Source organism: Poecilia reticulata, linkage group LG9 (assembly GCF_000633615.1).
Source record: "Poecilia reticulata strain Guanapo linkage group LG9, Guppy_female_1.0+MT, whole genome shotgun sequence".
NCBI lineage: Eukaryota > Metazoa > Chordata > Actinopteri > Cyprinodontiformes > Poeciliidae > Poecilia > Poecilia reticulata.
This window is the reverse complement of record NC_024339.1, coordinates 5,225,336-5,253,095: the sequence shown is the minus strand read 5'-3', so window position 1 is coordinate 5,253,095 and position 27,760 is coordinate 5,225,336. Positions and strand designations below refer to the sequence as shown.

General features: G+C 43.9%; 2 protein-coding genes across 2 annotated transcripts in view; both read left to right on the top strand.

The window, feature by feature from the left end:
- kat6a (K(lysine) acetyltransferase 6A) overlaps nucleotides 1-10,275 on the top strand; it is a 33,881-nt gene extending 23,606 nt beyond the window's left edge. Inside the window, exons 9-17 of the mRNA XM_008417660.2 lie at nucleotides 30-145; nucleotides 328-469; nucleotides 562-723; nucleotides 1,689-1,782; nucleotides 1,866-2,097; nucleotides 2,886-3,087; nucleotides 3,163-3,834; nucleotides 4,972-5,233; nucleotides 5,341-10,275. Coding sequence (XP_008415882.1) covers nucleotides 30-145; nucleotides 328-469; nucleotides 562-723; nucleotides 1,689-1,782; nucleotides 1,866-2,097; nucleotides 2,886-3,087; nucleotides 3,163-3,834; nucleotides 4,972-5,233; nucleotides 5,341-8,627 — 5,169 coding nt within the window. The 3' untranslated portion in view covers nucleotides 8,628-10,275. The remainder of the gene's footprint in view (nucleotides 1-29; nucleotides 146-327; nucleotides 470-561; nucleotides 724-1,688; nucleotides 1,783-1,865; nucleotides 2,098-2,885; nucleotides 3,088-3,162; nucleotides 3,835-4,971; nucleotides 5,234-5,340) is intronic.
- Nucleotides 10,276-14,670: 4,395 nt separating this feature from the next.
- On the top strand, nucleotides 14,671-21,062 carry ap3m2 (adaptor related protein complex 3 subunit mu 2). The gene is made up of 9 exons (XM_008417661.2): nucleotides 14,671-14,779; nucleotides 16,246-16,532; nucleotides 16,622-16,793; nucleotides 17,201-17,338; nucleotides 17,408-17,493; nucleotides 17,601-17,734; nucleotides 18,387-18,594; nucleotides 18,756-18,900; nucleotides 20,168-21,062. The coding sequence occupies exons 2-9, from the start codon at nucleotides 16,260-16,262 to the stop codon at nucleotides 20,266-20,268; spliced, it is 1,257 nt and encodes a 418-aa protein (XP_008415883.1). The 5' UTR covers nucleotides 14,671-14,779; nucleotides 16,246-16,259; the 3' UTR covers nucleotides 20,269-21,062.
- The last annotated feature ends 6,698 nt before the right edge of the window (nucleotides 21,063-27,760 follow it).

Below are 27,760 nucleotides of genomic sequence, written 5' to 3'. Positions count from 1 at the left end.
ATTTCCTCGTCTGTCATTCACCCAAACAGAAAGTCGGCGTGACTGGTCCACCAGATCCACAGATGCGCTGTCCATCAGTCATTGAATTTGGCAAGTTTGAAATCCAGACCTGGTACTCGTCTCCGTACCCGCAGGAGTACAGCAGGTAAGCTAACGTGACGAAAAGCATCAGCACAAAATGTACATGACTTGCAGTCGGTGCTCATAGGTGTAGCTGTTGCCTTCAATCGTTTCATTTTCTAAAGTGCCACAAGTTGCCGCTTGCTGTCGTCTGTACTCTGAATGGACTTATTCCATGTTTAACCATCTTCTCATCTGTCTTCATAGGCTCCCCAAGCTCTACCTGTGTGAGTTCTGCCTACGCTACATGAAGAGCCGCAGCATCCTCTACCAGCACATGAAGAAGTGCAGCTGGTTCCACCCTCCGGCCAACGAGATCTACAGGAAAGACGAGGTTTCTGTTTTTGAGGTGAGTAATGTGTTCAGGGAACGCAACCGGGTGTCAAAAGACAAGACCAAAAGTCCTAATCATTGGCGTCTTCCCCTCTCGTCCCGCCACAGGTCGATGGAAACGTGAGCACAATCTACTGTCAGAACCTGTGTCTGCTGGCCAAGCTGTTCCTGGACCACAAGACCCTTTACTACGATGTGGAGCCCTTCCTTTTCTACGTCCTCACGCAGAACGACAACAAAGGTTGCCATCTGGTCGGCTACTTCTCCAAGGTATGCAGGACTCGGAACGTCTCTCTGAAAGCTGTTTTCCTGAGATAAATACCTTTACACCTTTGAACTGGAACCAGTGCGCAACAACCTTTTCATATTTTCTTACAGCCACAAACTTCAGTTTTTATTCTAGAAGTTGTTGCAGAAGTTTAGCCACAAGTGGCTCATTGGGCCTTAAACAATGGCTCTTAATAACTTTGGCTAAAGGAATTAAAAGAAGCAGCTAATGTTTTAAATCTAGATTTAACAACAAATTTTAAACAGTTTTTAATATTGTTCTTATAATATTTGCACTGAAAGTTCTAGTAATATTCATTTAGATCTTTTTCTTTTCATTATGTTGGAATTTATGTGCTTTTACACATAAAAGCATTACTTTTTCCATCTCACAGGAAAAAAACTACCCATCCTCTTTTTGCTAAATTTAGTTTATCTTTATTTTAAATCGTAAAGAGGTTATTATTTTTTTTATATGACAGATTTCCTGAGGTAGATATTTATCTAAATTTGTACAGTCATTGTAAAATTTTTTCCCCAAAAAAAGTTATGGGACATCTACAGCTCTAACACCTCAGAAGATTTGAGTTGTACCTGCAAGATAACATCCTGTTGTTGATCTAGAATGGACCGGTCAGATGCAAGCCATACTTCTCAAATATTTTGGGGGAAAAAAACAAACATTTCTTACAATTATGCATTACCTTATCTAGCCCATAAAATGGTCTTAAAATAAACGGAAGTGTGCGGTTATGACATGAGTTCAGAGGGAGGGAATACTTCTGCAAGTGCAGTAAAAATCTAACTGTATTAAGTAAAATAAACGCTGCAGACACACCCTGCAATCCTGCATTGAAGGATCATTCATCAACATTTTTCCTTCTGCAAGAATGAAAACAGAATAAAAACCCTGATGTCCATTCACAAAGAAAAAACTTGCTAATATTTTTTATTCTGTTCTTCTGCAGGAGAAGCACTGTCAACAGAAATACAACGTATCATGCATCATGATTCTTCCACAATACCAGCGCAAGGGCTATGGACGCTTCCTCATCGACTTTAGTAAGGACGCCCGTCCACCCAAAATGCCTGAAAACGTCGCCCGTGGTCTTACAATGCGTAAAATCGTTTCCGTTTCTTTCTAGGCTACTTGCTGTCAAAACGGGAAGGGCAACCCGGCTCCCCGGAAAAACCTCTGTCGGATCTGGGCCGGCTGTCCTACATGGCGTACTGGCGCAGCGTGGTGCTGGAGTGTCTCCACGAGGTCCGCGACCGGCAGCTCACCATACGGCAGCTCAGCAAGAAGACGGGCATCTGCCCGCAGGACATCACCACCACCCTGCACAGCCTCAGCATGCTGGAGCAGCGAGGAGACAGGTCAGGAGCGACGGCTTAAAGCCACACGGCTTCACATGTCCGGAGCGGTTCTGAGCTCCGCTTGGGTTTCCGCAAGTTGTCGCACGTCGTGATCGCGCGTAGAAGTAAAGCAGGGACGCACGATATATCAACGCTAACGTTGGCTGATATTAGTCACTTTTTAAGATGGCGGTATCTGTTCGTTAAATAAAACCAAGCCAATATGAATGACCGATATTTATATTTATCCTGTTGCAGTCTGTTTCTGGTCATTTTTTCCCCAAACATGTTGAAACAGTAATGAAATACATATCTCGTCAGCCATAACAGCGGTATTAATTGCAAATACTTATATTGCCCCAAATTTTCATGTTGATTTATCTCTAAAATAAAGTGTAGAGATGCACCGATCTGATATTAACATCTGTATCGGTCCTGATGCTGAAAGAAATTCTAGATCGCATTAGAGTCTAGATTCCACTTTCTGAACCATTTGAAAGAAGGTTTGTTGCAGTTTATTTTGTACATGTTTGACAAAGTTGGTCAACCTTGTGTTTTTGTTGGAGTTTCATTATTTATTTTACATTGGCTGTTCTGCTCCTCATTGCACTGATCGAACAAATTAAAGTTGTTTTTTGATGTTTTACCAAACTTGTGAAGGTGCTGGAGTAGATAAAGGTTGTACCGGTGCAGTTAACAAACAAATTTGTGACATGGTACATTTAAGTCTCTGTTTAAAGAAAGAAACATTTCAAGTTAGTCTAGTACTGTTTAAGTTGAAACGACTGTAACACTCCTTTTTTTTGCAGGCTTGTGTTGGTGCGAAGGGAAAAGGTGGTGACCAACCACATGGCTCGCCTCAAGGCTCGGCCGCGACAGCTGGAAGTTGACCCCGAGTGTCTCCGCTGGACGCCGGTCATTGTCACAAACACCGTTGTCTCTGAAACGGATGGAGAAGAGGAGGAGGAAGAGGAGGATGATGAAGGACCAGACGATGGCATTCATAAGGGGGTAGGCAACACAAAATTGGGGGGTTTATTTGACCTACTTTGATAAATTTTTAATATATTTCTATGATCTGAGCAGATGAAACCAAACCACAAGGTTCCAACAACACCCTGGCAGATGCAGCAGAGAGTGGAGGATGAAGAAACGAAGGGCTTCCTGGGGTTTCCCATCAACCAAAGCACCCCAGCTTCCCCGTCCGTCCACGGCCCGCCGTCTCTCCCAGACCCGGCGCACCCTCCTCTGCCGACGAATGGCGAGCGTCGGCCGCGGGGTCGTCCACCCAAAAACTGCCCCTGGGGCAAGATAAAGAACAGCACGCGCGTCGGGCGGCCACCCAAGATCCGTCCCATGGAAGACGAGGACGATGAAGACGATGAGATTCTGGGGGAGAGCCGGACGGCCGGCTCTTCGTGCAGCCCACCGTCCCTTTTCTCTATTGATAGACAAGGAGACTCCTCAGCTTTTCACTCTCTGGACTTGGCGAGGCACCCTTCCATAACCCCCACAACGCGAAGAGGGCGGCCGCCAAGAAAGAAGAGGGGCCCGAAGCCTAGGCTTCTTGACGGGACTGGGGAGGGGCTGACACAGTCGATCCTGTCCAGGTTAAACGAAGCGGCATCCATCGACAGGAGCTGCTTCAGCGAGAGCAGCGATGCCGAGGAGGAGGAGGATGATGACGAAGATGACGAGGAAGAGAGGGGATGCTCCCCGCCCATCCTCACCAAGCCAGCAATAGGGCTCAAATGCAAGGTAAGAGACTGGCTGAAGCTGTCAGAATTAGAATTGCACCAAGAAGGCCACTCAGAAAGTCAAAAATCCAATCTCACCAGTTTTGCTGTAAATGGCGATATGGAGGGAAGTATACTCTGAAGTTAACTGTTTTCAATGTCGTTGAGGTGTAAAAAATTTAATTCAGAGGAAAAAAATGAAAGAAGCTATTCAAAAAAAATGTATGCACTTCATTCGGCATAGGAGAGAGCAATACTTTGAGTAGATAACAGGAAGGCAAATGGAGTCCGTTGAGATTTCAAAGAGTGCCAACATTTCCAAATCAAGCAAACTTTCACGCTTTGAGGGGATGACACTGTCACTACGAACACTTGCCATTAACCGAAGTGTTGGTTAATGTAACAAAGCCAACTTAAGTCTTAAGTCTGCTTTCTTACCAGATCTGTTTGGTCTGCTCTAGATGGACCAGAGTTCATTTGGGCCAGTTTTATCACCTCACAGTGCAGCGATTCAAAGAGACAGAAGTGACAACCCTAAACGTATAGTTTTCCATCACATATGTGATCTGTGTGGACACAGCAGAACATTGTGCTGTTTCACACACCATCTGTTTTCAGTACGACTATGGCATTTTAACATTTAATAACCAGAAAGGATTTTTAAACTATAAATATAAATACTCTTGATATAAACAATGAATGTTTCTAATATCTGGAATCCAAACTGCTTAAGCAGAAGGCAGGCGGGCTTCTATTGAAGTAAAAAGAACTCCAGTTCTAGATTGTCTGGGTGTAAAAGCATCCTAAAATGTGCTTTTTAAAATAATTTTTAACTGTTTATAAAATAGTAAAATCTGATCTTAGACCAACTGCTCTCTTTCACACATGGCACTAAGTTGCCTATAATTAGTTACTTTCTGGCAGGAAAGCAAGAAAAAAAACAATAGTTTGAATCTTTTTTGCATGTTGGCTCATTAAATCATAGATCTTAAAAAAAATTCTGAATCAGCCACTATCTGAAAACAAAAAAAAAACTGAAGATCATAACTCCACAAATTCTGACTGGTGCATCTCCAGTGTTAATCCCCTGCAAACTTGAGTTCTGACTTTAGACTTTAGAGATTGGCATGTCTAAATAAAATGCATTGTTCCTTCCTAGAAGTCCCTAAAGAGGCCTCGTTTTCGTCGGAGCAGTCACCCACAGAGCAGCGTGGTGACGGAGACCATTTCCGAGACGACGGAGGTGTTGGATGAGCCCTTTGTAGACTCAGACTCTGAGAGGCCTATGCCCAGACTTGTAGAGGAAACGTCCCTGGGCCACCCACTGCGTCGCTACCCCCCAGCGAGATCTGCTCTGAGATTGTCTGAGCCAACACCCAAGAGAGCTCGCCACTCCAACCTCTCTGATTCAGAGGAAGATGGTAAACAAATTGTTTTTGTTTTTTATGAAAGACGTGAGGAGTTTAGTATAGATACACTGGTGTAGGGTTTTCATATGGATTTCTTGCTTTTCTTCTTGCTTTTCCAGAACTAACACCTTTGCTGAAACCCATATCCGCTCTGGCACCAAGGCCATCAGAGTTACCAATGGTCAACCCCGAGGTCCCTGTCAAGAAGAAGAAGGGCTGGCCAAAAGGAAAGAGCCGCAAGCCGCAGTGGGCGAAATGCGATTCCGGGAAACCCCCCGGCGGTGGGCCTAACCAAGAAGGCGGCCAGATCCACAGTGGAGATTTGCACACCCCTAAAATCAAAATGAAGCCTGGCCGCAAGCCGCGGGGCTGGTACCTTCAACGGGAGGAGGCTGAGAAGCAGGAGAAGGAAAGACAGTGGCTGGACAAAGACTCCCAGCTGCTCCAGGGAGAGGATCACACTACCGCAAGTCTGCGACTCGACGAAATTGACAAACAGAAAGACTCCGACGACGACGACTATTTCCCTAAACCTACTGAACAAAAAGTGCCCAAAAGGCGAGGGAGGCCGCCAAAGAACCGCTCCATCCACCAGCCACCACAGCCCGCCCCCAAGCCTCCGCCCACCTCCGAGCCGGACGAAGATGAAGAAGACGAGGACACTGAAACCGCATGGGTGGAAGACAAGCCCAGCCGTCCACCATCCCGTCCCCTACTGTCCCCCTCGTCTTCCTCGTCAGCGTCAGGGCCACAGGCCCCACATTCCCAACCCCACGACGCAGAAGTAGCTGACGGGGAGGACGATGACGATAACGAAGACAGGGAAGAAGAGGAAAGTGGCAGCATGGGCAGCGGAGGCAGCAGCGTTACCAGGCGAGCGGCCGTCACACCGGGTTCTGGCAGCAGGCGGAGCGAAGAGCATGACGCGGATGACGAAGGTGACGGGCATTTAGAAGACAAGAGCAACAGCTGCAAGTCGAGAAAAAGACCAGATTCGGACGACGAAGAAGACGAGGAGGATGAGGAGGACGAGGACGAGCCCACTTCTCGGCCAAACTCTCCTCCGGTCAAAGAAGAACCACAAGGTGGCGAGGCTTTTTTAGACATGGACAACAGCGTGGTGCCAAGCTATGTCAGCAAGCAGGAGGAAGACGAGGAGGAGGAGGAGGCTGAGAAGGAGGTGCAGGAAGCCAAGTCTCCGCCTCCTTCCGCCGACCCCGTGCAGGAGGAGAGGCGGCGCAGGGAGCAAGAGGAGTCGGCCGCAGCGGCTGCAGCCGTGGAGACAGTCACTGCCATGGCCGTCCCTTCTGAGAACATGCAGCTGGAGTCGCTACACCCGGACGACAAAGACGTCACGCTGTTGATGGAACCCCAACATGCACACTCCCACCCACACCAGCACTCCGAGTATAAGGAGGAGTTGGGCCAACACCATCCGCACCACCAGCATCAGCACTCCAACGAGCTGGACCTTGAGACGATGCAGGCTGTGCAGTCGCTGACGCAAGGAGAGGCCCAGGAGGAAGAGGCCGAGCCGCAGCCGCACCATGGCGCTTACCAAGACTGTGAGGAGACGCTAGCCGCCTGCCGGACCCTGCAGAGTTACAGCCATGCAGGGGAGAACGAAGAGGAGGGTCTGCCTTTAGTAGAGGAGTGCGGAGCTTCACAACATAGCAGCCCACTCCCAAACCCTCCAGTGCCTCCTTTGCCCAACCAGTCTGTCCGCTCGGTCAACAGCCCAGGGTTGTCTTCAGGCGTAGTGGAGACCACACCGGCTGGACAGAGGGGCGGTACGCCGGGCCCTGCCGGATCCACAGGCAGTAGCAGCAGCACCGGCAGCAGCTACACCCAAATCACTCCAGAACACCCGAGCTCACTGTCCGCCCCATCCCAGCAGAACATGGAGACTTCTCCGATGATGGACGTGCCGTCAGTGTCGGACCACTCGCAGCAGGTTGTGGACAGCGGCTTCAGCGACCTGGGCAGCATCGAGAGCACGACAGAGAATTACGACAACCCCAGCAGTTACGACTCCACTATGGGCGGTGGAGGGGGCAACGGAACAGGAAACGGGGGTAACGGAGGGGCGATGTCGGGCGCCGTCGTGGCAGGACCCTCCGCAGCTTCGTCATCGTCATCTTCTTCCTCCACCTCTGCCACTCCATCGTCCTCGTCTTCGCAGTCCAACAGTTGCTCCTTTGTGCAAACTCCCAGCCTCACGCCCTCTACAGCCACTGGGGGGTCCCAGTTGGGAATGGGCAGCTGTAGCCTCATCCAGCAAACTGGACCTGGAGCTAGTAACGCCGTGCCGCAGCCTCCGCCACCTCCGCCTCCTTCCAACACCCCCAGCTGCGGTATCAAGTCCCCTCAAAGCTGCGGGGTGATCGAGAGGCCCCCCAGCACCAACCAGCAGCAGCAGCAACCTCAGTCACAGAAAAAGGTTCCCCAGCAACCGCCTCAGCAGCCGCAGCAAACCCCCAATCCTCAATCCCAACCTTCAGCACCGCCGCCTCCACAGCAACAGGCATTGTCCCAGTGCAGCATGGGCAACGGTTTCGCCTCCACACCCATGATCATGGAGATCCCAGAAAGCGGAGGGGGTGGAGGAGGAGGCCGTGCCATCTACGAGCGGATGAGCCAGGACTTTGGCACAGGGAGCTACCCGCAGTCCACGGCCACGTTCAGCCTGGCGAAGCTCCAGCAGCTCACCAACACTATCATGGACCCACACGCCATGCCATACTCGCACTCCGCCTCCGTCACGTCGTACGCCACCAGTGTCTCCCTGTCCAACCCGGGCTTGGCCCCCTCGCCCCACGCCCTTCCTCAGGGCCAGCCCACGATGACCTCACCGGCCAACCTCGGCTCCAGCTCCATGAACCTGGGCTCGCTGCAGCTGCAGTGCAACATGCCGGCCACCAACATCAGTCTGGGGCCTCCACAGTCGCACCGGCTGCAGGGGCAGATGGCCACGGTCAAAGGCCACATCTCCATCCGCTCCAAAGCCACACAGCAGCTGGCGCCGGCCTCGCACCAGCAGCAGCTCTACGGCCGCAGCTCGGCCATGCAGGGCACCACCCGGACGCTGACGGTGCAGCGCGGCATGATGCCCAACCTCATGCCCACGCCGGCGCCGTACAACTCCATGAACATGACGCCCCTGAACGCCATGTCCGCCGGTTACAGAATGCCTCAGAGTATGATGAACAGCGGTTACCACAGCAACCCCCCCTACATGAACCAGCCAGCGCAGTACCCCATGCAGATGCAGATGGGCATGATGGGAGGGCAGGGTTACCCCCAGCAGCCTATGCAGCCCAATCACCATAGCAACATGATGTACACGGGCCCTTCCCACCACAGCTACGCCGGCGTCCCAAAACAGTCGCCGTACATGAGCAGATGAGCAGGGCGACGGAGATGGGGGACCAGAGTTGACGCTCATTGTGTTTTTAAAATGCCCCTCGCTCCCCTCCGCCTTGTCCGGCGCCTCTGCTGGCAGCGAGGGGGGCGGGGCTAGGTTGATCGGAGGCGGAGTGTGCTTGGATTTCCTGTTCCTCTGCGCAGTCGTTTTTGTCCAGGTTTTTTAATTTTTTGGGGCTTGGTTCTCCCTTCAGCTAGCTGTGTTCGGGAGGCTGAATCAGGGGCCCCCCGGACGTTCAAAGAGCCAAAACGGGGTACAGTGTCCCCCGGCCTCTGGTGCGGGAGGTCAAGAACGACCAAAAAAACAAAAACAAAACAAACAAAAAAAAAACATGAATGACCCAGAGAGACAATACAGGAATTCCTTCCTCCAACAGACTTCGAATGAGATTTAAAAAAATGGTTAACTGAGTATATCCAACCATGCACACAATCTTTTAATTGATATAGGAAGCCTTATCTTAAAAAAAAAAGACCATGAAAGCTTGTAGGTGGACTGTTTTGTTAAACATAATGTTAAATATTATTTTTCTTGTCGTTTTTGTTTTTTTCCTGTTCGTTTTTTTTTTAATACTCGTGTGCAGTCCGACCTCTTATATGCTTTTGTCTTTATATGTGTGGCATTCTGAAACGGTGACACACACACACCCCCGCTCGGCCTCCTTGAAAAGGTCGAGCGTCTCTCCGAGGCAGCTCGGGTCAGACGACGGTTCCTGCAAAACAATTAAAAATAAAAAAGCGGAAGGCTCGGGTATCTGAGGCGGCGTCCGAGCTGTTTTCCGGAGTCTCCGTCTTCCCAGATGGGCAGTGTTGTACCAAAAAACACGACAAAGACAGAAGAGACGAGCGTATTACTGTCTTATTAATGATATATCCATAAAAGAAGCAAGTAGCATTATTTTCCAGTTTGCTGCCACTTGGAAACAATTTTAGATGTAAATATTCTGGTACTTCCCTTACACACGTATATATATGTAACATCCACACACGCTGACTAGCCGTCGCCAATCGGCGGCTGGCTCAGGAACGTCCAACATTCAGCTCCTTCTTTTTGTCCACACTCCACTGACCGACGGTGTACAGCGTCAGTTCTTGTTCTTTTTAGCAGCTTGGGGGGAAGCAGAGTCGACCTGCTCAAAATCAAGGGTTCTTTATTTTATTTTTTTAGTTAAAACTGTAGTATTTCGTTCTGCACTCCCACTGACTAGACGTTTGGCAGCAGACATCCAGCCTTTCTGAAAGGTGTGCCTAAAATGCCCAATCTAGTGCTCGGGTCGGCCCTCGGACGGAGGCACGCTTAAGCTAAAGCAGGGTGAGAGACGGGTGAGCGCTCCTACTCTCCCCGTGGGGGACGGCGTTCAGACGACTGGTGTAAACAGGTCGCTCCATGTACCAGTATTTAAAGTCAAAAGAGGAGAGGATATTTTTTTGTTTATATTTTTTTTTCTACATGCATACTTTCTTTTGAGTGTATCGCTCTGTTCTGTACTCATTTCTCTCGTCATTTGGTTTCTGAATTTTATCAGACTGGGCAGCTTTCTTTTATGACACAAAAGCTGACTCTTTTTGTCTTTAGAAAACTATTGTAGAGATTTTTTTTCTATAATATAAAAAGGAAATTCTGACATTGATATTGGTACTGTCATTTTTTTGTCCCACCGCGCCCCCTGCCCCCGTACCTTCTCACTTCTGTTTCAGGAAACGACAACAAAAAAAAAAACATTTTTTTTAGCTCGCCTCTTGGATAATTACTAAGAAATTCAAAATGTAAAAAAATTACCACTCACTTTTAGTGACTTTAAGATGCCTTTAACCTCTCCATTCCATCTCATCTCTAGAGTTTTTCTATCTTTGTGTAGTATATTAATGCTATTTTAAACAAAAGGACTACAAATATCTAAAGGTCACTTGGCATTCTTTTCGTTTTATTGTTTTTCTTTTTTACTTGTGTGCGTGCGTGTATGTGTGTGCGCGTGTGTGTGTATAGGATGACTTCCTTACATTTAAGAGGCATGTACAAATGAGCTCGGTATATTTGTCTGTTTATATTGCTTCCCTTTTTGTATCCTTTGTAATTGTACATGTTGCGTTGTATGCTAAGAGAGAGCGCAAAATAAAGAGACGCGGGTGACAGCGGAGCACACAGTGAAGGTTGAGTCGTGCTCAGCCGCCTCAGCTCTCTACTCTGTCCCTGTATGTATTTCAATTTATTCATTTTGTTTTTTTTATTTTTTTTTCTTTCTTAGCAAGAACTCTGTACATTTTAACATAAAATGGAAATAAATTATGTTGAGCCACTCACGTTTCTTTCCTGATGGAGCGGTCGTTGCCTCAAAGCACGTCTGGAAGGATTCTTTTTTAGGCTCGGTTAGCGTGTTTGTTTCAACCCCACTCCCCAAAACCCGTAGACATAAACCACGTGTTTTAGAAAAGAAGACGTTTTTATTTTTAAATGTTACGGAAAAAACAAGGGCCTTGTAAGTAAGTCTGCTTCTGTAGGATTCGAGATGGAAAGGCTCTGGTGCATACAGAAACATGCCAAACATTTACATACACAAAATAATATATATATATTTTTCAACTGGCTAAAGTTAAATCACAACAAACTTCTTATGTTTTAGGTCGGCTAGAATAACCAAAATTATTTCTTTCTGCTAAATGTCACTATTATATCAGAGATTAATTTATTAATGTCTGCAAAATCAGAAGTGTACATACAGATTGATTACTGTCTCTTTAAACAATGAGGAGAAAGTCCAGATGTTATGGCTTTAGAAACTTGTTATAGGTTAAATGACACATTTCAGTTAATTGGAGGCACACAAAAAAACACTTTGTTCTTTTTAGTTCCTACTAGTTATTAACCTGAACTTTATTTGAAAATCATACTTAGAAATTGCACTACCCTTAATTTTATCTGAACGTTATGCGGCTGTTGGCCTTTTTTCTTTAAACAAGAATGCTTGTCCATCTATGAAAAAGTGGACATCATCAGTCGAGGTTTTATCAGTTTATCAGGTGAACAGTTTACCTCATGAACAGTTTCATGAGGTAAACTGTTCACCTCATGAACAGTTTACAGATCATGAGGTGGACCTGTCATAGTTTCAGTATCAAACACCTTTCTATTCACAGACACAGAAACAGCCTGACCCAGACATCCTGTACTGTTCTTTATGTCCACAGTGAAATGTGTCTAGATTGCAGTTTGCCGATGTACACAGGGACAAAGACCTTCATCAGTGGTCTGATGAAACTAAAGCGGTACTGTTTTGACCATCACTACATTTGGGAGGAAATGGCAGAAAAGCCATCCCAAAGTGAAGCATGGTGGTAGCGTCATCATTGTGGGGCTGGGGGGTTTTTTTTGCTGCAGGAGGAACTGGTTCGCTTCATAAAATAGATGGCATCGTTGGGAAAGACCATTATGTGAAAATTCTGAAGCAACATCTAAAGACATAAGCTGGGAAGTCTAAGTCCAGGTGCAGGGGCTTCTGGACAACAAAGTCAGTTTTTGGTTTGTCCAATCAAGTCCCCAATCTCAGTCCTATAGAGAATTTGTTGGTAGAATGTGTGTGTGGGTGAGGCAGCCTACAAATCTGACTCGGATCCACCAGTTCTGTTAGGAGTAATGGGCCAGAACTCCAGCAAACTATTGTGAAAAGGCTGTGGGAGGAAACCCAAAGCATTTGACCCAAGTCATACACTTCAAATTCTGAGGAAATGTACATAAACCTCTGCTTTTGAAGACGATACCACATATAACTCAACAATCTGAAATCCATTGTTCTGCAGTGGGACGGATTAATCTTAAGTGGAAAGCATTTAAAACACTTGCCAATCTTCCCAGGAGTGCATTATCCCATATTCACATAGATATCATACCATGCAATGTGTGCAGAGCAAAGGCAGGAAACCCAAAAGTTCAATCACCAGACTACACAGGCCTCAGCTAAACATGCCAAGATCAAGATAAAAATATTGATTTACTGTTCTCAAAAGGGGAAGTTTGTCTCCAGGCGGTAGCGGTACATACAGCTGCTAACAGGTCCCAAGATAAACACAGTGGAATATGTAAACGTACAGTAATCAAAGGGAGCTAGACCTGGCGGCAGCGCTGTGAAATGTTAAGATTCATGACTAGAGATGCAAGTTTGGAGGGGTTGACAGCAGACAACCTTTTTATATCAAAAGAATATGGCTGAATAACTTAGGTTTGTAGAGTACAATTTGGATGAACACACAAACTTAAGACACGATGTCTACAGATCAGATGCTACCAAGCTAAAGGGGTTGGTAAAAAGTCAAACAGATATCAGAGACTCCACTATGATTTTGATGCCAGAAAATCAATGAAATTGCAGCCAGAGAAGTCAACAATGTGGTTCAACTGGTGTGTTTTTACCAAGAATTGAAACTGGGTGCTGCTGACAGAATGCTGGCTCTTCAATTTAATCAGTCACAGGGATAATTGATCTAAAGCTTCACAAATCTCTCAGTAACCAACTGAGCTGCTTTGGCAAACTACTGCCACTAGATGTCCCCTGTGCATGTTATATATCTCAATCATGGGCAGATTTCTGCTCATGTTTTATTTACAGCCTTTAACAGCTAAACATCTCATATGAGTGATATAAAGATACTGAGCATTTAACCAGAATTCTTGTCTCTGACTAGGAACAATGTCAAAAAAAAAACAAAAAAACACTTTCACTGCTCCGATCTGAAGCATTTGATCTGAATAATTGTCTGCTGAAGAAAAGCACTCCCAGATTATGATGCTGCCACAACCATTTCCCCCCACCCTGAGAGACGGTTTGTTCAAGAAGGTGTGCAGTTCACTGCCACAAGTAGCATTTTGCACATCAGTTAAAAAATGAAATAAATAAATAAAATAAAATAAATTTAAAAAAAATCTTCTTAAACATGTTTTTTGTCTCCAGGAAACTTTAATCCGACTTCTTAGGATTTTTTTCTTTAAACAATGGGGATGTGTGAGTTTTATTATAATTGTGGTCTTTTCACTTTAATTTATTAATTTAATTGTGAAGTCAGGGTTTAAGGAGAGAAACTAAACATTTTTTGACAAGATTTTTATTTAAAATATTAGTTGCTTCAACGAAAGTAATTTTAAAGCTGCAGTATATAACTTTTTTTAAAAAAATTTATGTGTGCTTTTTTGCTTGTTAAAACTATCACCGAGTCAGTATGTTATGAGACAAATGTATGAAAAGATTATCTTCCTGTGCTGCCCTCTGAAGCAATGCGCACAGCTTCCGGTAGTAAACATCCAATTAGAGCCAGGAGGCGGGTCTTAGCGCTGTCAATCAATCTCAAGGAACCTCATGTACTAGCTGCTAAATATGCTAATGGGAAGAAACGACTTATAAGTAACAGCAAACTGTTTATCCGCCATCATCGGTGGCCATGCTAACTAGTCTTAGCATTCACAACAAGATCTGCTTGATAGTGCTAAGATCCGCCTTCTGGCTCTGATTGGTTGTTTTACCACTGGGAGGAAGATGAGACAGTTTCAACAAATATGTAAAAGGTTTTTTTTTTTTTTTTTATAAGAGATTTACTGCAGCATTAGACATAGTAGGCAGACAAATGTTGGTATAATTTAACAGTACATTTAAAATGCACACTTGATGTTGGAGTATAACTTTCTTTTCCCTTCTGTTAAGTATTAGAATATTCTAAATATGGTCCAAAACAATATCAAAATTCGGCCATGCGATTCTGATGCAGAAACTTCTGCCATTACTCTACTGAACGTCCTCCTTAGGATCAACTCCTGTTTGTTTGAACGGAAAGCAACTCCACAAGATGAAATCTGATACTGGAAACAAAATGTCAGACCAGCTACATTTTAAACCAATCCGCGGGCAGTTTTTCTAATGTTTACCGACACGGGCCAATCAGTACCAAATCTCTCACCAGTCACTTCCGTGTTATTGACCAATCGGTGCATTAGGTAGGCAGGACTTTTCCCTCTAGTTTGCCTGTGATTGGCTCGCTCAACACCTCCATCGTGTATGGTTTAAGGGTATATTGCTCCACCTAACGGGAAGCAGTCTTTCTGTGGCAGAAAAGGCGAAGGGCTACTCGAGAGGGGCAAAAAACATTACTTCGGTAAGTCAGTGCCAGCTTTTGAGTGGTTTGGCAGGTAATTTGTGTCTTTTCTAAGCTCTAAGCTCGTTATTTGAGCGGGTTCCCGAGTGACGGGGCTTCTCCGCTGTCATGAGACTGAAGCAGGAGGAGGGACGGATAGAGCATCCTGATGTTTGCGGATGGAGGCCTTCATTTTCTAGTCATTACAGATGCACTTAGCTCCTTCTTCGTTGCATACTATATTGCTTTTATGAAAATTTATGCGAATTGTAGCCATTCTGGCTACTTTCGCGCATATCCGCCCCGAACTCGATAGCTTTTGCCGCATGTTTAATGAATGAATCCGGTGTCATATTCCCCAGGCAGCAGAAGTGTGTCACGTGAGGAGAGGAGGGCTTTTCTGCTCGCGATTACAAAAACGATCTCCTCTTATATTCTTTCGAAAAGCTCATTTTAGTTTAGAAACTCTGAAATTCCTATATTACTGGCACGCGTAAGGTTTACTTTAATATTTAAAGCCACACGCTAGACTTTTCAGTAAAGTCAGCCCAGCTCACTTCTTCACCCATGCAACATGTCACACGTTTCTCTGTTTGTCATTGCCAGTCTTTTGTCCTATGTAGTTCTTTTTAAATAAAGATGAACAATTCCCAAGACAAATACCTCTGGTGACGTCACAAGGAAGCTTATAGTTCAATCAAAAGTTCAGAGCAAAGGATGCATCTGCAGACTGCAGCTAAAAACTATAATGACTGCTAATCTGTTGGTTATTTACTGGATAGCAAAAGCTTAATATGATTAAAAAAAAAAAAAAAGAATTTGAACCAGGTGAAGCTAAACCTGCCACCTGAGGAGTTCTGGGTAGAAGAGATTTACAGACAAATCAGCTTTTTCATCTTAAGTGCAAAATTTACATGGATACTTTTTATTATTATTACTACTAATAATTATTTCGTGATTTTATCACTGTTAGAATCTTGCAACAAAATTTCGGTCAATATGGACATTTTAAAGGTACAGTTGAAAGACAAAGTCTGTCTATATCGAAAATGTTTATATTTTTTGCACAGTTTTGGCTTAATTACTTCTATTACTGTGTTATTCTTTCAGTAAATTACTATTTTTAGAGTTTGTACACGCCGATTAACAATCAATCGATTACTAAATTAGTTGACGATTACATTGGTAATTCGATTAATCACAATAATTGGATTACTCACTATAATTAAATTACTCACTATAATTTGATTAAACGATTCAGCCCCACTATTGTTCAGACACGTTTTTCGCTCAAATGCAACAGAACAGCTTAAGAGTCCATGTGGAAACCAGTAAAAAGTCATGCTGTTTACTCATGCTAGTTGGATTCTTGTTAACCCAGATACTCACAACACAGACGTTTTGATTTGCGTTGCTGTTTTAATTCTGAAGTCCTGCTCAGACTTCATTTCCCCCCGTCTTCCTTCCTCCTTCTACTCCTCCCTCAGCCTCTCCAGCCAAGATGATCCACAGCCTGTTCCTGATAAACGCGTCCGGCGACATCTTCCTGGAGAAGCACTGGAAGAGCGTGGTGAGCCGCTCCGTGTGCGACTACTTCTTCGAGGCGCAGGAGCGCGCCACCGAGCCGGAGAACGTCCCGCCGGTGATCCCCACGCCGCACCACTACCTGATCAGCGTCCTGCGCCACCGCATCTACTTCGTGGCCGTGATCCAGAGCGAGGTGCCGCCGCTCTTCGTCATCGAGTTCCTGCACAGAGTCGTCGACACGTTCCAGGTCAGGGGTCTCTCGGGTTGCTTTTCTCCGCTTTACGTCGGCCGCTTTCGTGTCGACTCACACCTCCCGGCTTCTCTCCTCGCCTCCAGGACTATTTCGGCGTGTGCACCGAGGCGGCCATCAAGGACAACGTGGTGGTGGTGTACGAGCTGCTGGAGGAGATGCTGGACAATGGGTTCCCCCTGGCAACAGAGTCCAACATCCTCAAAGAGCTCATTAAGCCTCCCACCATCCTCCGCACCATGGTCAACACCATCACAGGTCCTCCAGCAAGTTTTAGCGCATTTTACAGTTAAAACACACAAAGGGATTTTTGTGGTTTTGCACCACAAAAAAAAACAAAATCTTACCAAGTAATTTTTGTCTTTTTTCTAGTGTAAATGTCTTTATACACTTGGATTAAGGCAAATTAACGTACAAGTAACTTTTCAGCTAGATATAGGGGCTTGTTTTAAGTCAATAATTCCTTAATCATGACAAAGTTCTGCTTCAGATTTGATTATTTCACACATAATAAGCCACATTTTTCCTGTATTGCTTACAAGTTGTGTATGAGTAATTCTGAAGGCCTGTCTTTGGTTTTCAGCTCCCTTTTAATGTATGTCCAGCCACTAACTGACTGTTACTTCATTATTTGATTTTCGTTGTTTTTGTTCATGTTTTTCCAGGCAGCACCAACGTGGGTGAGCAGCTCCCCACCGGCCAGCTGTCCGTGGTGCCGTGGCGACGCACCGGGGTCAAGTACACCAACAACGAGGCCTATTTCGATGTGGTGGAGGAGATCGACGCCATCATCGATAAGTCAGGTAAAGCCGCGGAGAGTTTAAAAAAAACAAAGCTCCAGTCAGGATCAGTCAGGATCTGTCTTTCGACAGGTTCCACCATCACAGCGGAGATCCAGGGAGTTATCGATGCCTGCGTGAAGCTGACCGGCATGCCCGACCTGACGCTCTCCTTCATGGTGTGTTTAGGCCTTTAAAAAAAAAAAGAAAAAAAAATGTGAAGAAATGAAATCTGTTAGTAGAAACGGAATGTATAAGACTCCCGTTTCCTGTCGTCCTTTCCCAGAATCCCCGGCTGCTGGACGACGTCAGCTTCCACCCGTGCGTTCGGTTCAAGCGCTGGGAAGCCGAGCGGATCCTCTCCTTCATCCCGCCTGACGGAAACTTCCGGCTGCTCTCCTACCACGTCAGCTCCCAGAAGTTTGTGTTTTAGTCGCAATATTTTATCTTTTTTTCGGCATGTTCTAGAAACTCCATTTAGTATTATGGGGGGTTTTTATATTTGTTTGCGTTAAAATCATAAATTAAGCACATTCGATTAGGATTTTATGAGGCAGACCAAGCAGAAGGAAAAAGTAAATAATGCATTTGATAATATTTTTGACGAGACAAATCTAAAAGGTGGTGCTGGATGAATTTTCATCCAGCACCACCTTAGTCAATAATTTAAAAAATACTGTCTTTTTTACCATAATAGCAGCTTTTTTACACTTTTGTTTTGAACTGAACATCAAATCTCAATTCTTGCCACAGTTTTTTTTCCTTTATTAGATTTTTTTTATTGAATGTAGATTGGATTTTGACTGGGCGTAGTCTGAAGTCTTTTGCAGCTTTTAAGTTTGTTTTTTTTTTATGATTGCTCTGCATTTAGATTCATAGTTGATAGAGTTAAACTGAGAAATGCTTTCTGAAACCAAACAGTGTGCATCATTCACTCATTCTACTTTATTTTGGTCTGTGTCATCAAACACCAATAAAACACGTTTCGGTTTTGCTCAGTAGTTTTAATCTCTGTTTGGCTTCAGAATGATATCCCGTGTGTTTACCTCCTGTCCTTCCTCTTCCTCCTCAGCCTGGTGGCCATCCCTGTTTACGTCAAACACAACATCACCTTTCGGGAGGGCAGCTCCCAGGGCCGCTTCGACCTGACCCTGGGCCCTAAGCAGACCATGGGGAAAGCCGTGGAGTCGGTCCTGGTCAGCAGCCAGCTGCCGCGGGGCGTCCTCAACGCCAACCTCAACCCGTCCCAAGGAACGTACACCTTCGACCCCGTCACAAAGGTACCGACAGACCCAACCGTCCCAATGTGCATGCGTTTTCTTTTTCTGGATTATCACTTCATGGTGGCCACAATTGAATATTGTAAATAAAGGGATATTACAATATATTTGTTCAACACTTTTTTTTTTTTCTTTTCCATTTTTTTTTCTTGCCATGGAAGTTGTTGACATGGGATGTTGGGAAGATCAACCCGCAGAAGCTGCCCAGTCTTAAAGGCACAATGAACCTGCAAGCCGGAGCCTCAAAACCCGACGAGAACCCCACCATTAACATCCAGTTCAAGATCCAACAGATGGCTATCTCAGGTACACACACACACACACACACACACACACACACACACACACACACACACACACACACACACACACCAACTCCAATCAGATTCAAGCAGTTCTCAGCTGACACTCGCCTGATTTGGTTTTTATTTCTTTCAGTAATGTTACGCCATGTCCACTAGGGGGTGCCAAATGCTCTAAATATGCCCACTTGACACTGTAATGCAGATGTTCCATCTGCATGGATAGAATTGGTAATATATGACACCCTCCTTGGTAAATATGTGAACAAAACAGCAAAGTTAAACTTACCAATTTAGAAATTATTTTCTTTTAGAATTAAATATTTTTGAGCTCATAGTTCCTTCAACTCTAAAACGATGCATTAGGCCCTGCATTTAGGGATTCATCCATCCACTTTTTTGACTTCTGATATTGATATCTGAGGTTTAATATTGGCCAATACCAATCCGATACATAAAAACAGTGCTGAATTCACTTAAAATAAAAAGCATCTTTTTTTAAACACAGACACAAATTTACTAAATAACTGCACCAGTACAGCACACCTGAGTACAACAAAAGCTTCACAATCTTGGTGAAACATGGAAACACAACACGACTTTAATTCGTCCAACCAGTGGAATAAGAAGTAAAACAACCAATCTAAAATAAATAAACTGAAACTGACAAAAAATAAAGTTGACTATCCAGGTCAAACATGTAACAAATAAACGGCAACAAACCTGCTTTCAAATGGTTCAGAAAGTCCAACTGGGAATTCTAAATATGATGTAATATAATGTAAAACACAAAGCATAGAATTAGACTGAATAGATCAGATCTGCCGTTACGGATCGGATACATTATCACCAATACCTGATCTAGCTTTTTTTGTCAATATTGGGACCCATACATATTAATGTTGGCTCGGTGTGTCTCTAGTTATTTCATATGGTATGCAACGAATCAAGTGGCATCCGATTTTTCTTTTCTCATTTCTTCGCATTTTATTTTTTTTCCTCACTGTTAAAATGTGCTCAGATCAAAGGATAACTTCACACTTGTTTTTGTAAAATAATTTATTTTAAACCTTCACAGGACATTTTTAATATTAACATTTTTAATGTTATTTAAAACATGCTACTCTAGGGATTTATCTGATCAGTTCTTTAGAAGTATTTCACATGATTTATTGTTTTTAGTGTTTTCAGAGCCACTCCAATGTCAAAAGTCCAAACATACAGTTGTGTGAACCCTCCAGCTTTTAACCCTGGTTTGTGTCCCTGCACAGGGCTGAAGGTGAACCGGCTGGACATGTACGGGGAGAAGTATAAACCCTTCAAAGGCATCAAGTACATGACCAAGGCCGGAAAGTTCCAGGTGCGAACATAAAGACTGCTGGTCCAAACCCCCAGGAGGTCGTGCAGGAGGGGGAGGAAGGGGTGAAAGGGGGAGCCGGTGGATTCCTGGGGTTCCTACTGAGGTTTATCCACTTAAACTACTGGAGGGGAGGTTCCTTGTAGAAGTAAGGAGGGAACCAATCCACACACTGCTGCTTTGAAAACACTCCTTCAGTCATCATGTCTTCAAAGTGTCCTCACAACTAACTACATGTCATTTTTTATCCTTCTGTTGCTTTATTGAACCTTGTTTTGTTCTTTTTCTCAGATTTTGTTTAGTTTTTTTCTTTTTTGTCTTGAACACTGGAGCGACCAAAGCTGTTTGTTTATCATGGAAAATCTCACAGTTCAGACTGTTTCCTTCAGTTTTATTTTACCATACAATGTTGAAGAATGAGAATTTACACGTTCAAGAACTGAATGTTTTCCTATTGTTGTATTCCTCACTGCCAGGAAAACTGCGTAATGTGTGTATGCTAAGATGCAATTCTTTATGTTGCCACAGCAACCGAGCTTTTAGACATATTTGCATATGGAGGCAGGTGATTGTTTCCTGCCTCTGCATCCTCGCTCTCTCTACTTTGTGCTGGCATGCTGATCGGTAGCTAGCCGATCAAAAATAATCCATTTCTGTAATATGATGAGTACCTCCAAGGAAATGTTGATGGTTTGCATTTTGTGTTTACAGTGTCTTTTTTTTTTGTCTGTTGAAAATAAATACAGCCTCCAATGGAGTGTTGTGATGGTGGAATAAAAGAAATAAAAAGTGTTAAAGCTGAACGATTACACTAGCAGATCTTTTTGTCTGTTTATTTTATGAATTATGTCATATTGCTTAGTGAGGAGTTTCCCTGTAGTTTCTATCTGGGCTGGTACAAGCATAGTAACTATGGCGACATGTTTTAGCAAATAGAGGAAGAAGGAGATGCAGAAGAGGTTGTGAATTTCAACATGAGATATAATCTCACAACCTGCCCGATGAACGTACTGAGCATTTATTGACATTGGACAGTTGCTTGGATTGGTCCGTTGACCTGCAGGAACATAAAGGAATACTCCAGAGATTAGCAATGACATGGCATTTAAAGACATTTAGATATCGAGCTAATTTAATATTGAAAATCTAATTGTTCTGCAATAAAAATAAATGTGATGACTTCCTGAAGGCAGTCTCAGAAAGAGCAGAAGCTTTAAGCTTTATGCTGTCCCAGAAGAAGGGACAGAGACCCAATTTAATTTTCAAGGCGTTAAATAATTTCTTTTAAGCCATATTTGACATTTATAGTATTTTTATCATAACTGAAGGTGAGTTAGCTGATCCGGCTATGAAATGACACTGTTTGTCTGGAAAACACATAATACAGTAGACGTCCCTAGAAATTCCAATCAAATCAAAAAAGAAAAGTATGAATCGAACTGATTTGTCCACATCTGTACATCATCTCCAGTATAATTAGTTGGCAGTGACAACAGTCTTTAGATGTACACCCACCCATTGTCGAACCTGAGTTCTTGCTGACTCAGAAGCTGCGCTATCTAAACCCTTACACCCCCTCCCCTGACCACAGCCAGTCATTACACGTCTGGCTGAGGCTTCAAATCTGAAAGATCCACATTCGTCTCGTCACGGTGGAGCGACGTCTGGTTTGAAACCCACTCATGACATCACAGTTCACTTTGTTCATAACCCATCATTTTCCCCCAGAGGAAACCGCAGCTCACTTTGTCATCAAGAACTCTTGAAAATCTATGTTAGATCATCCGCTGGTGACTTCACCACTTCCTATCTCTCTTGGGGCCATTCGGACCCTGATCAACTCGTCCTGTGACGTCATCACTCCCCCAATTTGCTCCGGCTGGACTCCACTCCATAATTTCCTCGAGACTTTAACCCTTTCCAAAAGATCCTACTTTTTCTCTCACTCTCTTGACCGCAACATCGACCAGTCAGGAGCCTAAAAGCAGAGTTATGTCATATAGGATAGAGCTTTATCCTTCTTGTTTTAACCCCCTCGTCAGTGAGATTTTTTGTTGTTAGTTTAAGAAAGCAACTATTCAGTGAGAAGAGGCACTCCTGAAACTCTTAACTTGAGGAGGAATATAAAAACGTCTTGAGGTAAGTTTGGTAATTGTATTCTAAATGTACATTTTGGGGTCACCGTATCATGTTAGCATGAATGGCACCAGTTAACATTTGTAAGCAGTATGGAATAGGTTATAATAATATTGATATAAACCCCCATATAATAATGGAGTCTGATTTATAATTGTGAAAGCTTCAGCGTTTTGATACAGTAACCGGACTTCTGCTGCAGTATGACGCAAGTTGATGTAAATCCCATTGTGTATTGGCGGTGAAAGTGCGATTTCTGTCACCTGAAGTAATGAGCCGCGTGCCCCCACTCACAGCTCAACTGGGGTTTGTGTATCCGCGCGCAGATAACAAGCGGTATCCTAATGTAAAATCTGAGGGCGGGGTGTTAGTCTTTATCTTACTGCTTTGATCTGTACTGGTTGCCCTGGACCCCCTGCAGGGATCTCTGTTGGGAAGCACGTGGACCTACTGTAATCATAACAGTAGCAGAGGGGAGCTCATTACTGACGTGACGGAGGTGGTGTCGCGTCGCGCGCTCATTACTGACTTTTCCACACGCTCGCAGATGAGACCACGTGCTCAGTGATTTACTGGTTGTCGTTAAATGCCCCGACCCGTTGAGTCAGCGTTTATCTGGTAGCATAGTTGCAACATGTTGGCCCAGATAACAGCTTTGCGTAAAATTGGTCGAATAGTAAAATTGAATTGTAAAAGTCTCTATAATGTTGCAAGGGAAGTTAATGTTAATGTAGTAGATAACTTAAAATGTGGCGTCGTTGTAATAAAGGTCGACGACGTCGTACCTTAATGGACAAGAAGACGCAGGTAAAAATTTATGGCTTTATCTTGACACTCAAACTTTAAGTCCTAGTGCTAAAACAGTTGACATGAGTTTATTACAGGTATTTATCATTTCATTTTAAGTTAGCTGCATTAGCTAACTTAAACTTTGAAAATTGACACTCACACAAATTACTTTAAGTTTTTTCTTCTCACTCAGTATTTACAAATACGACTTTTGTGTGCCCCATTTTAAGGTTAGTCCGTACCCATAAGGGTACAACTAACATTTACAAAAAGTGAATGATGGCTACAGCTTAAAACGAGTGTTTTTGGGGTTACATAATGACCCAAACTTATTTGCCTGAACAACCAACCAGCCTTAATGGAGCACAGCTCCAACATATCCCTCTGGGTCCAACATATCCTACACAATTTGATACCTAACCTACACCTGCATAAGTTGCGTAAGGAAAATACAATAGGAAAATGGCATGCAGGCGTTTCGTTGCAGGTTAAGGGGTTAATACACATTAATAAATACACTGGAACACAGAAGAGAACACCAAGGAAAATGGCGCTCCTGGATGCTAATGATTGCATGCTAATGCCAATTATTAGCATGCAAAGTAGCATAGCACCTAGCTATTTCAGCTTTCCTTTAGAATATTTTAATAAGTTCTGTGAAAAATCCACGCATAGGCTAATTTTCTGTGAATAATTTGGAGTTTCGTTCCACTGAACAATCCACAAATCCAAAACAATTAATATTTTTTAGAGTCAATATATTCTTTTTAGCTGATGTGGTCAGAATAATGGTAACTACTTCAAATCACTGGTTGTCACAGCTTGAATATCAAAAGCGATGAATAAAGGCATGTGGTGCACACCAGTGAAAACATACATGGGCCAAGTTAGTTGGTTAAATCAAAATCCAATGAGACTTTGCTCATTTTCAGTTAAGATTACATTTTTTATCACTACACACTGTTGATTGAACCCCTTAAGTTACATCAGATGTAAAACTTGCAACGTATCACAATCAGTTAATATAAAATGTTCACATAAAACACTTAGCAGAGTGGAACTGTTTGAAAAAGAGGAAGTTTGAAGTTCCTGCTTCTACCTGTTAACAAGAACGCTGGGGTAGTTCCACAGGGAAACTAGTGAGAGACATGTATTTAGCAGATTACTCTACATCACACGTTGGAGACAAGTTAGCTGAGGGAAGAACGAACTGCGGATCGCAGCCTTCAGATAGTCACACAGCAGCTCTGGCAGTGATGACAATGAAACCTCAGATAATGTCTATGAAACATAAACATTTTTAAATCATTAAACAAAACTTGGTATTATAAGTTACAAATGGTGTTCCACAGTGCAACATTTAAATTATTTCAAAACTTTAACAAACAAGAAAATCTGGCTCCGCTGCAAGCACTGAACCCAGGCTTTAGAAATAAAACACTAGGTTTCCTTTGCACAATTCTCTTTACTGACGCTTGACTGGAGTGCGCGACCCCCAAACAAAGGAGTCCTCTCCTGGCATTAGCCTGTCGTCCCCCTCCGTCATTCAGGGACACATAACCACCCTGTCCATGTGCGCTCTGCTAGGAAAACACATCTTCTCAAACCGTTCACGTAGGGCTGCGTGGCTAACGGCCAACTCGATTCAAAGCCCCGACAGCTGGTTTTTAAAACCAGACGATGTCCAGACAGGAGTCACGAGGGTTTGTTTGTGTGCGGTTTAAACTAGAACTCCTAAGACAAATAAAAGTGCAGATGAAAAGACTGTGATCAGTAGAGTTTTTTTTTTTAATCCTAACATCTTGTGATGGAAAAAATGGAACAAGCTACCACTTTGTGGTTAATTTAAGTAGGAAATGCCTCGCTCTTGTGTTTCTTTTTTTGGTCTCTGCACACTTCCAGACAGTACCCAGGCTGGGTAGACAATGCCTTGAAGCTCCAGCAGCGTGCCCAACAACGTGGTTGCTTGCCAGAACTTTCTTCAAAGCAAAGAGATGGTATCCAGACTCAGAGTTTGTGCTCGGATCGTCCGGGGCCACCCGGGCGACTGGGAACATCGCATCGCTTTCATGTCGTTCTGGAAGACGACGTGAACACTGAGCCGATTCTTCTGGTAACATCCCACACATTTAGGAGGACTGCGACTTTCTTGATTATCTAGACTCAGCACTCTTCCATCTGACCATTTTTTTTTTCTTTGTTAGGGTCGACATTTTGAAGTTGTTGCAGTCAAAGCCTAAAGCTCCATTTAGGATTTTACACAGTTTGGATTTTAAATTCTCCTTTTTTTTTAAATACACTGAACTGTTTTTTAAATCCATGTGTTTTAGTCTCTGTTGTTTTTAGCACTAGTAAAAACTACGACAGTCAAGTCACCATGCCCAGGCCGAGGGCAGGACCAGGCCCGCCAACTGAGGACACGTTTCAGCTCTCCGTGGACGCAGAGGAAACTCGGCCTCTATATTTGCAAAGAAAATGTTTCAAAAAGACGTCCCCTTTGAGCAAATACATCGAGGCCGAACACCAGCAAGCGGGACTCTTCTCCATGTCTTCGTTGGGGGCCGTTACTACCGACCTCCAGAAGAAGAGGAGGAAGAAATGCGGCACCTGCGCTCCCTGTCTTCGCAAGGAGAACTGCGGTACCTGCGCCAACTGTCTGAACCGCAAGACGGGCAAGCAGATCTGCAAGGAGCGCAAATGTGAGCAGCTGAAGAAGAGACGGAGCGAAGGCGACGTGAGCGAGGTACGATTTCTGATCTGATCTTTCTAGCTGCCTGTAAGGATATTGTGTTAACATCGGAGTTAAAAAAAAAAAACAACTCAAAAAAACAAATGATGTCATTTAATATTCACCGAGTTAACCGACTAGTGCGTTCTCGACTTTGAGCTGGAGGCCTTGAAACGTTTTCATGCCACGCCTATGGTTCTGTTTCTGGGGACATAAAATGACTGGAGAGAACATCTTGTCCACTTGGAATGGTTAGATCCATTACACACTGTTCCAGGCATCCAGCACATCTTTTCAGGGATGTTCATTTTAGACCAACAAATGTCAGCTGGTGTTCCCACCAGCGAGTCAGGACCTGCTTTTTCTCAGGCTGGCTCTGCAGAGACTGAGCCAAAGCTGCGAGGGTGCAAGTGCAAAAGTCCTCCCTTATGTGACGAAACCTGGCAGTCGGACCAAAAGTTGCCATCTACAACTGGAAGTTTTCTACTCGCAAAATATAGGAGTTCTTTCCCCCCCGTCTTTGTGGCAGACACACAGAACCAGCTTCTGCTTCCATTTAATGGTGCCAGAGCAGATGGAAGTAGTAGTCCTGCCAACGCAAATACAGACGCACAATTTACACAGCAATAGAACACCGTGTGCATTGTTAAAATGGGTTGAAATGTTTTTTTTTTTGTTTTTTTTTTTTAATCAGACGTTTACACAGCAGATTAATGAATAATATAATTTGTTCAATTTGGGAAATGTTTTGAATGTTTGTGTTGGAGTGTTTTTACTTATTTATTTTCTTTTAATGGTAGACGGAGGGAACGGCGTTTGGATGGCTGAGGCTGTTAGGGTTACCGAACAGCAACGGCGGAGAATTCCTGCCGTTGCCTGCGCTTTGTCCTTTGACCTCTGCAGCTTCCAGTGAGGGTGGGGGTTAACCTTAGGCTGTTTTGTGAGATGTGTGCGTGTGTAATGTGTGTGTTTTAGAAGGGTGTAAAGAAAGAGGGAGAGAGTGCAGTTTCCTAAAGTGTTTCTCTTGTGCTTTAATGGACGTGTGCATGCGTGTGTATGTGTGTGTGCGTGTTTGGATATGCAGCAGCATCTTAAGCACCGGGGGATGGAGGATAGCAGGAAAATCTAGAATAGACCACAAAAGCATGTCCAGAGGAGTAAACACATACTGCACACAGCGCACAGGCTGATAAACAGCAAAACAAGCGTGTTTTGTTTATTCAACTTATAAAATATTCTCATGCTTCTAAAGAAGAACTTAACAGCAAAAAACATGTAATGAGTGCAATCTGAAAACAGTATCTAAACTTTTGGTTCCCAAAGAAAATGTTTGTGTTTTTTAAGAGTGAAACCCAGCTGGAACTGATGAAAGTTTCTCACTAACCTTCACCTCAAAATTCAGCATGGCTGCTGTGCCTTTAAAACATGGTGATACTTTACATATTCACAAGGACATCATCTACTAGTATACATGTACCTTCAGTATATGACTCGTTTCAATATTAGCTTGTATATCCAGTGGTATGATGACCAGTGTTCTGATGGTTTCTGACTTTACAACATGGGTTAGTCGGGTTTCTTGGGTTCATTGTTCTTCTCTTTTGAGTAGTGTCTGTTTGAAACAAAGATCATTGTGCCTAATCATTGTGTTTTGCCTTCTTTACCTTTGCGTTGTTGCTAATCTACTTTGTATTTGCTATGTAAATAGCAAATATCACTTAAAGTATCACTAAATGTAACAAAAGTAACGCAGTTTGACAACTGCAGAACTAAACCTTCATGGCTTAAAGAAAACTTTACTTGACACATTTGTTAGAGGCACAAATGCATCAATTTACTTTTTAGGGAACCTAT

Excerpts from the sequence above, each read along its gene's own strand:
- ap3m2 (XM_008417661.2), top strand. The coding sequence starts at position 16,260 with ATGATCCACAGCCTGTTCCTGATAAACGCGTCCGGCGACATCTTCCTG. Across the intron at positions 17,735-18,386 it reads TACCACGTCAGCTCCCAGAA|CCTGGTGGCCATCCCTGTTT; the intron begins GTTTGTGTTTTA and ends CTTCCTCCTCAG. Across the intron at positions 18,901-20,167 it reads CCAACAGATGGCTATCTCAG|GGCTGAAGGTGAACCGGCTG; the intron begins GTACACACACAC and ends GTCCCTGCACAG.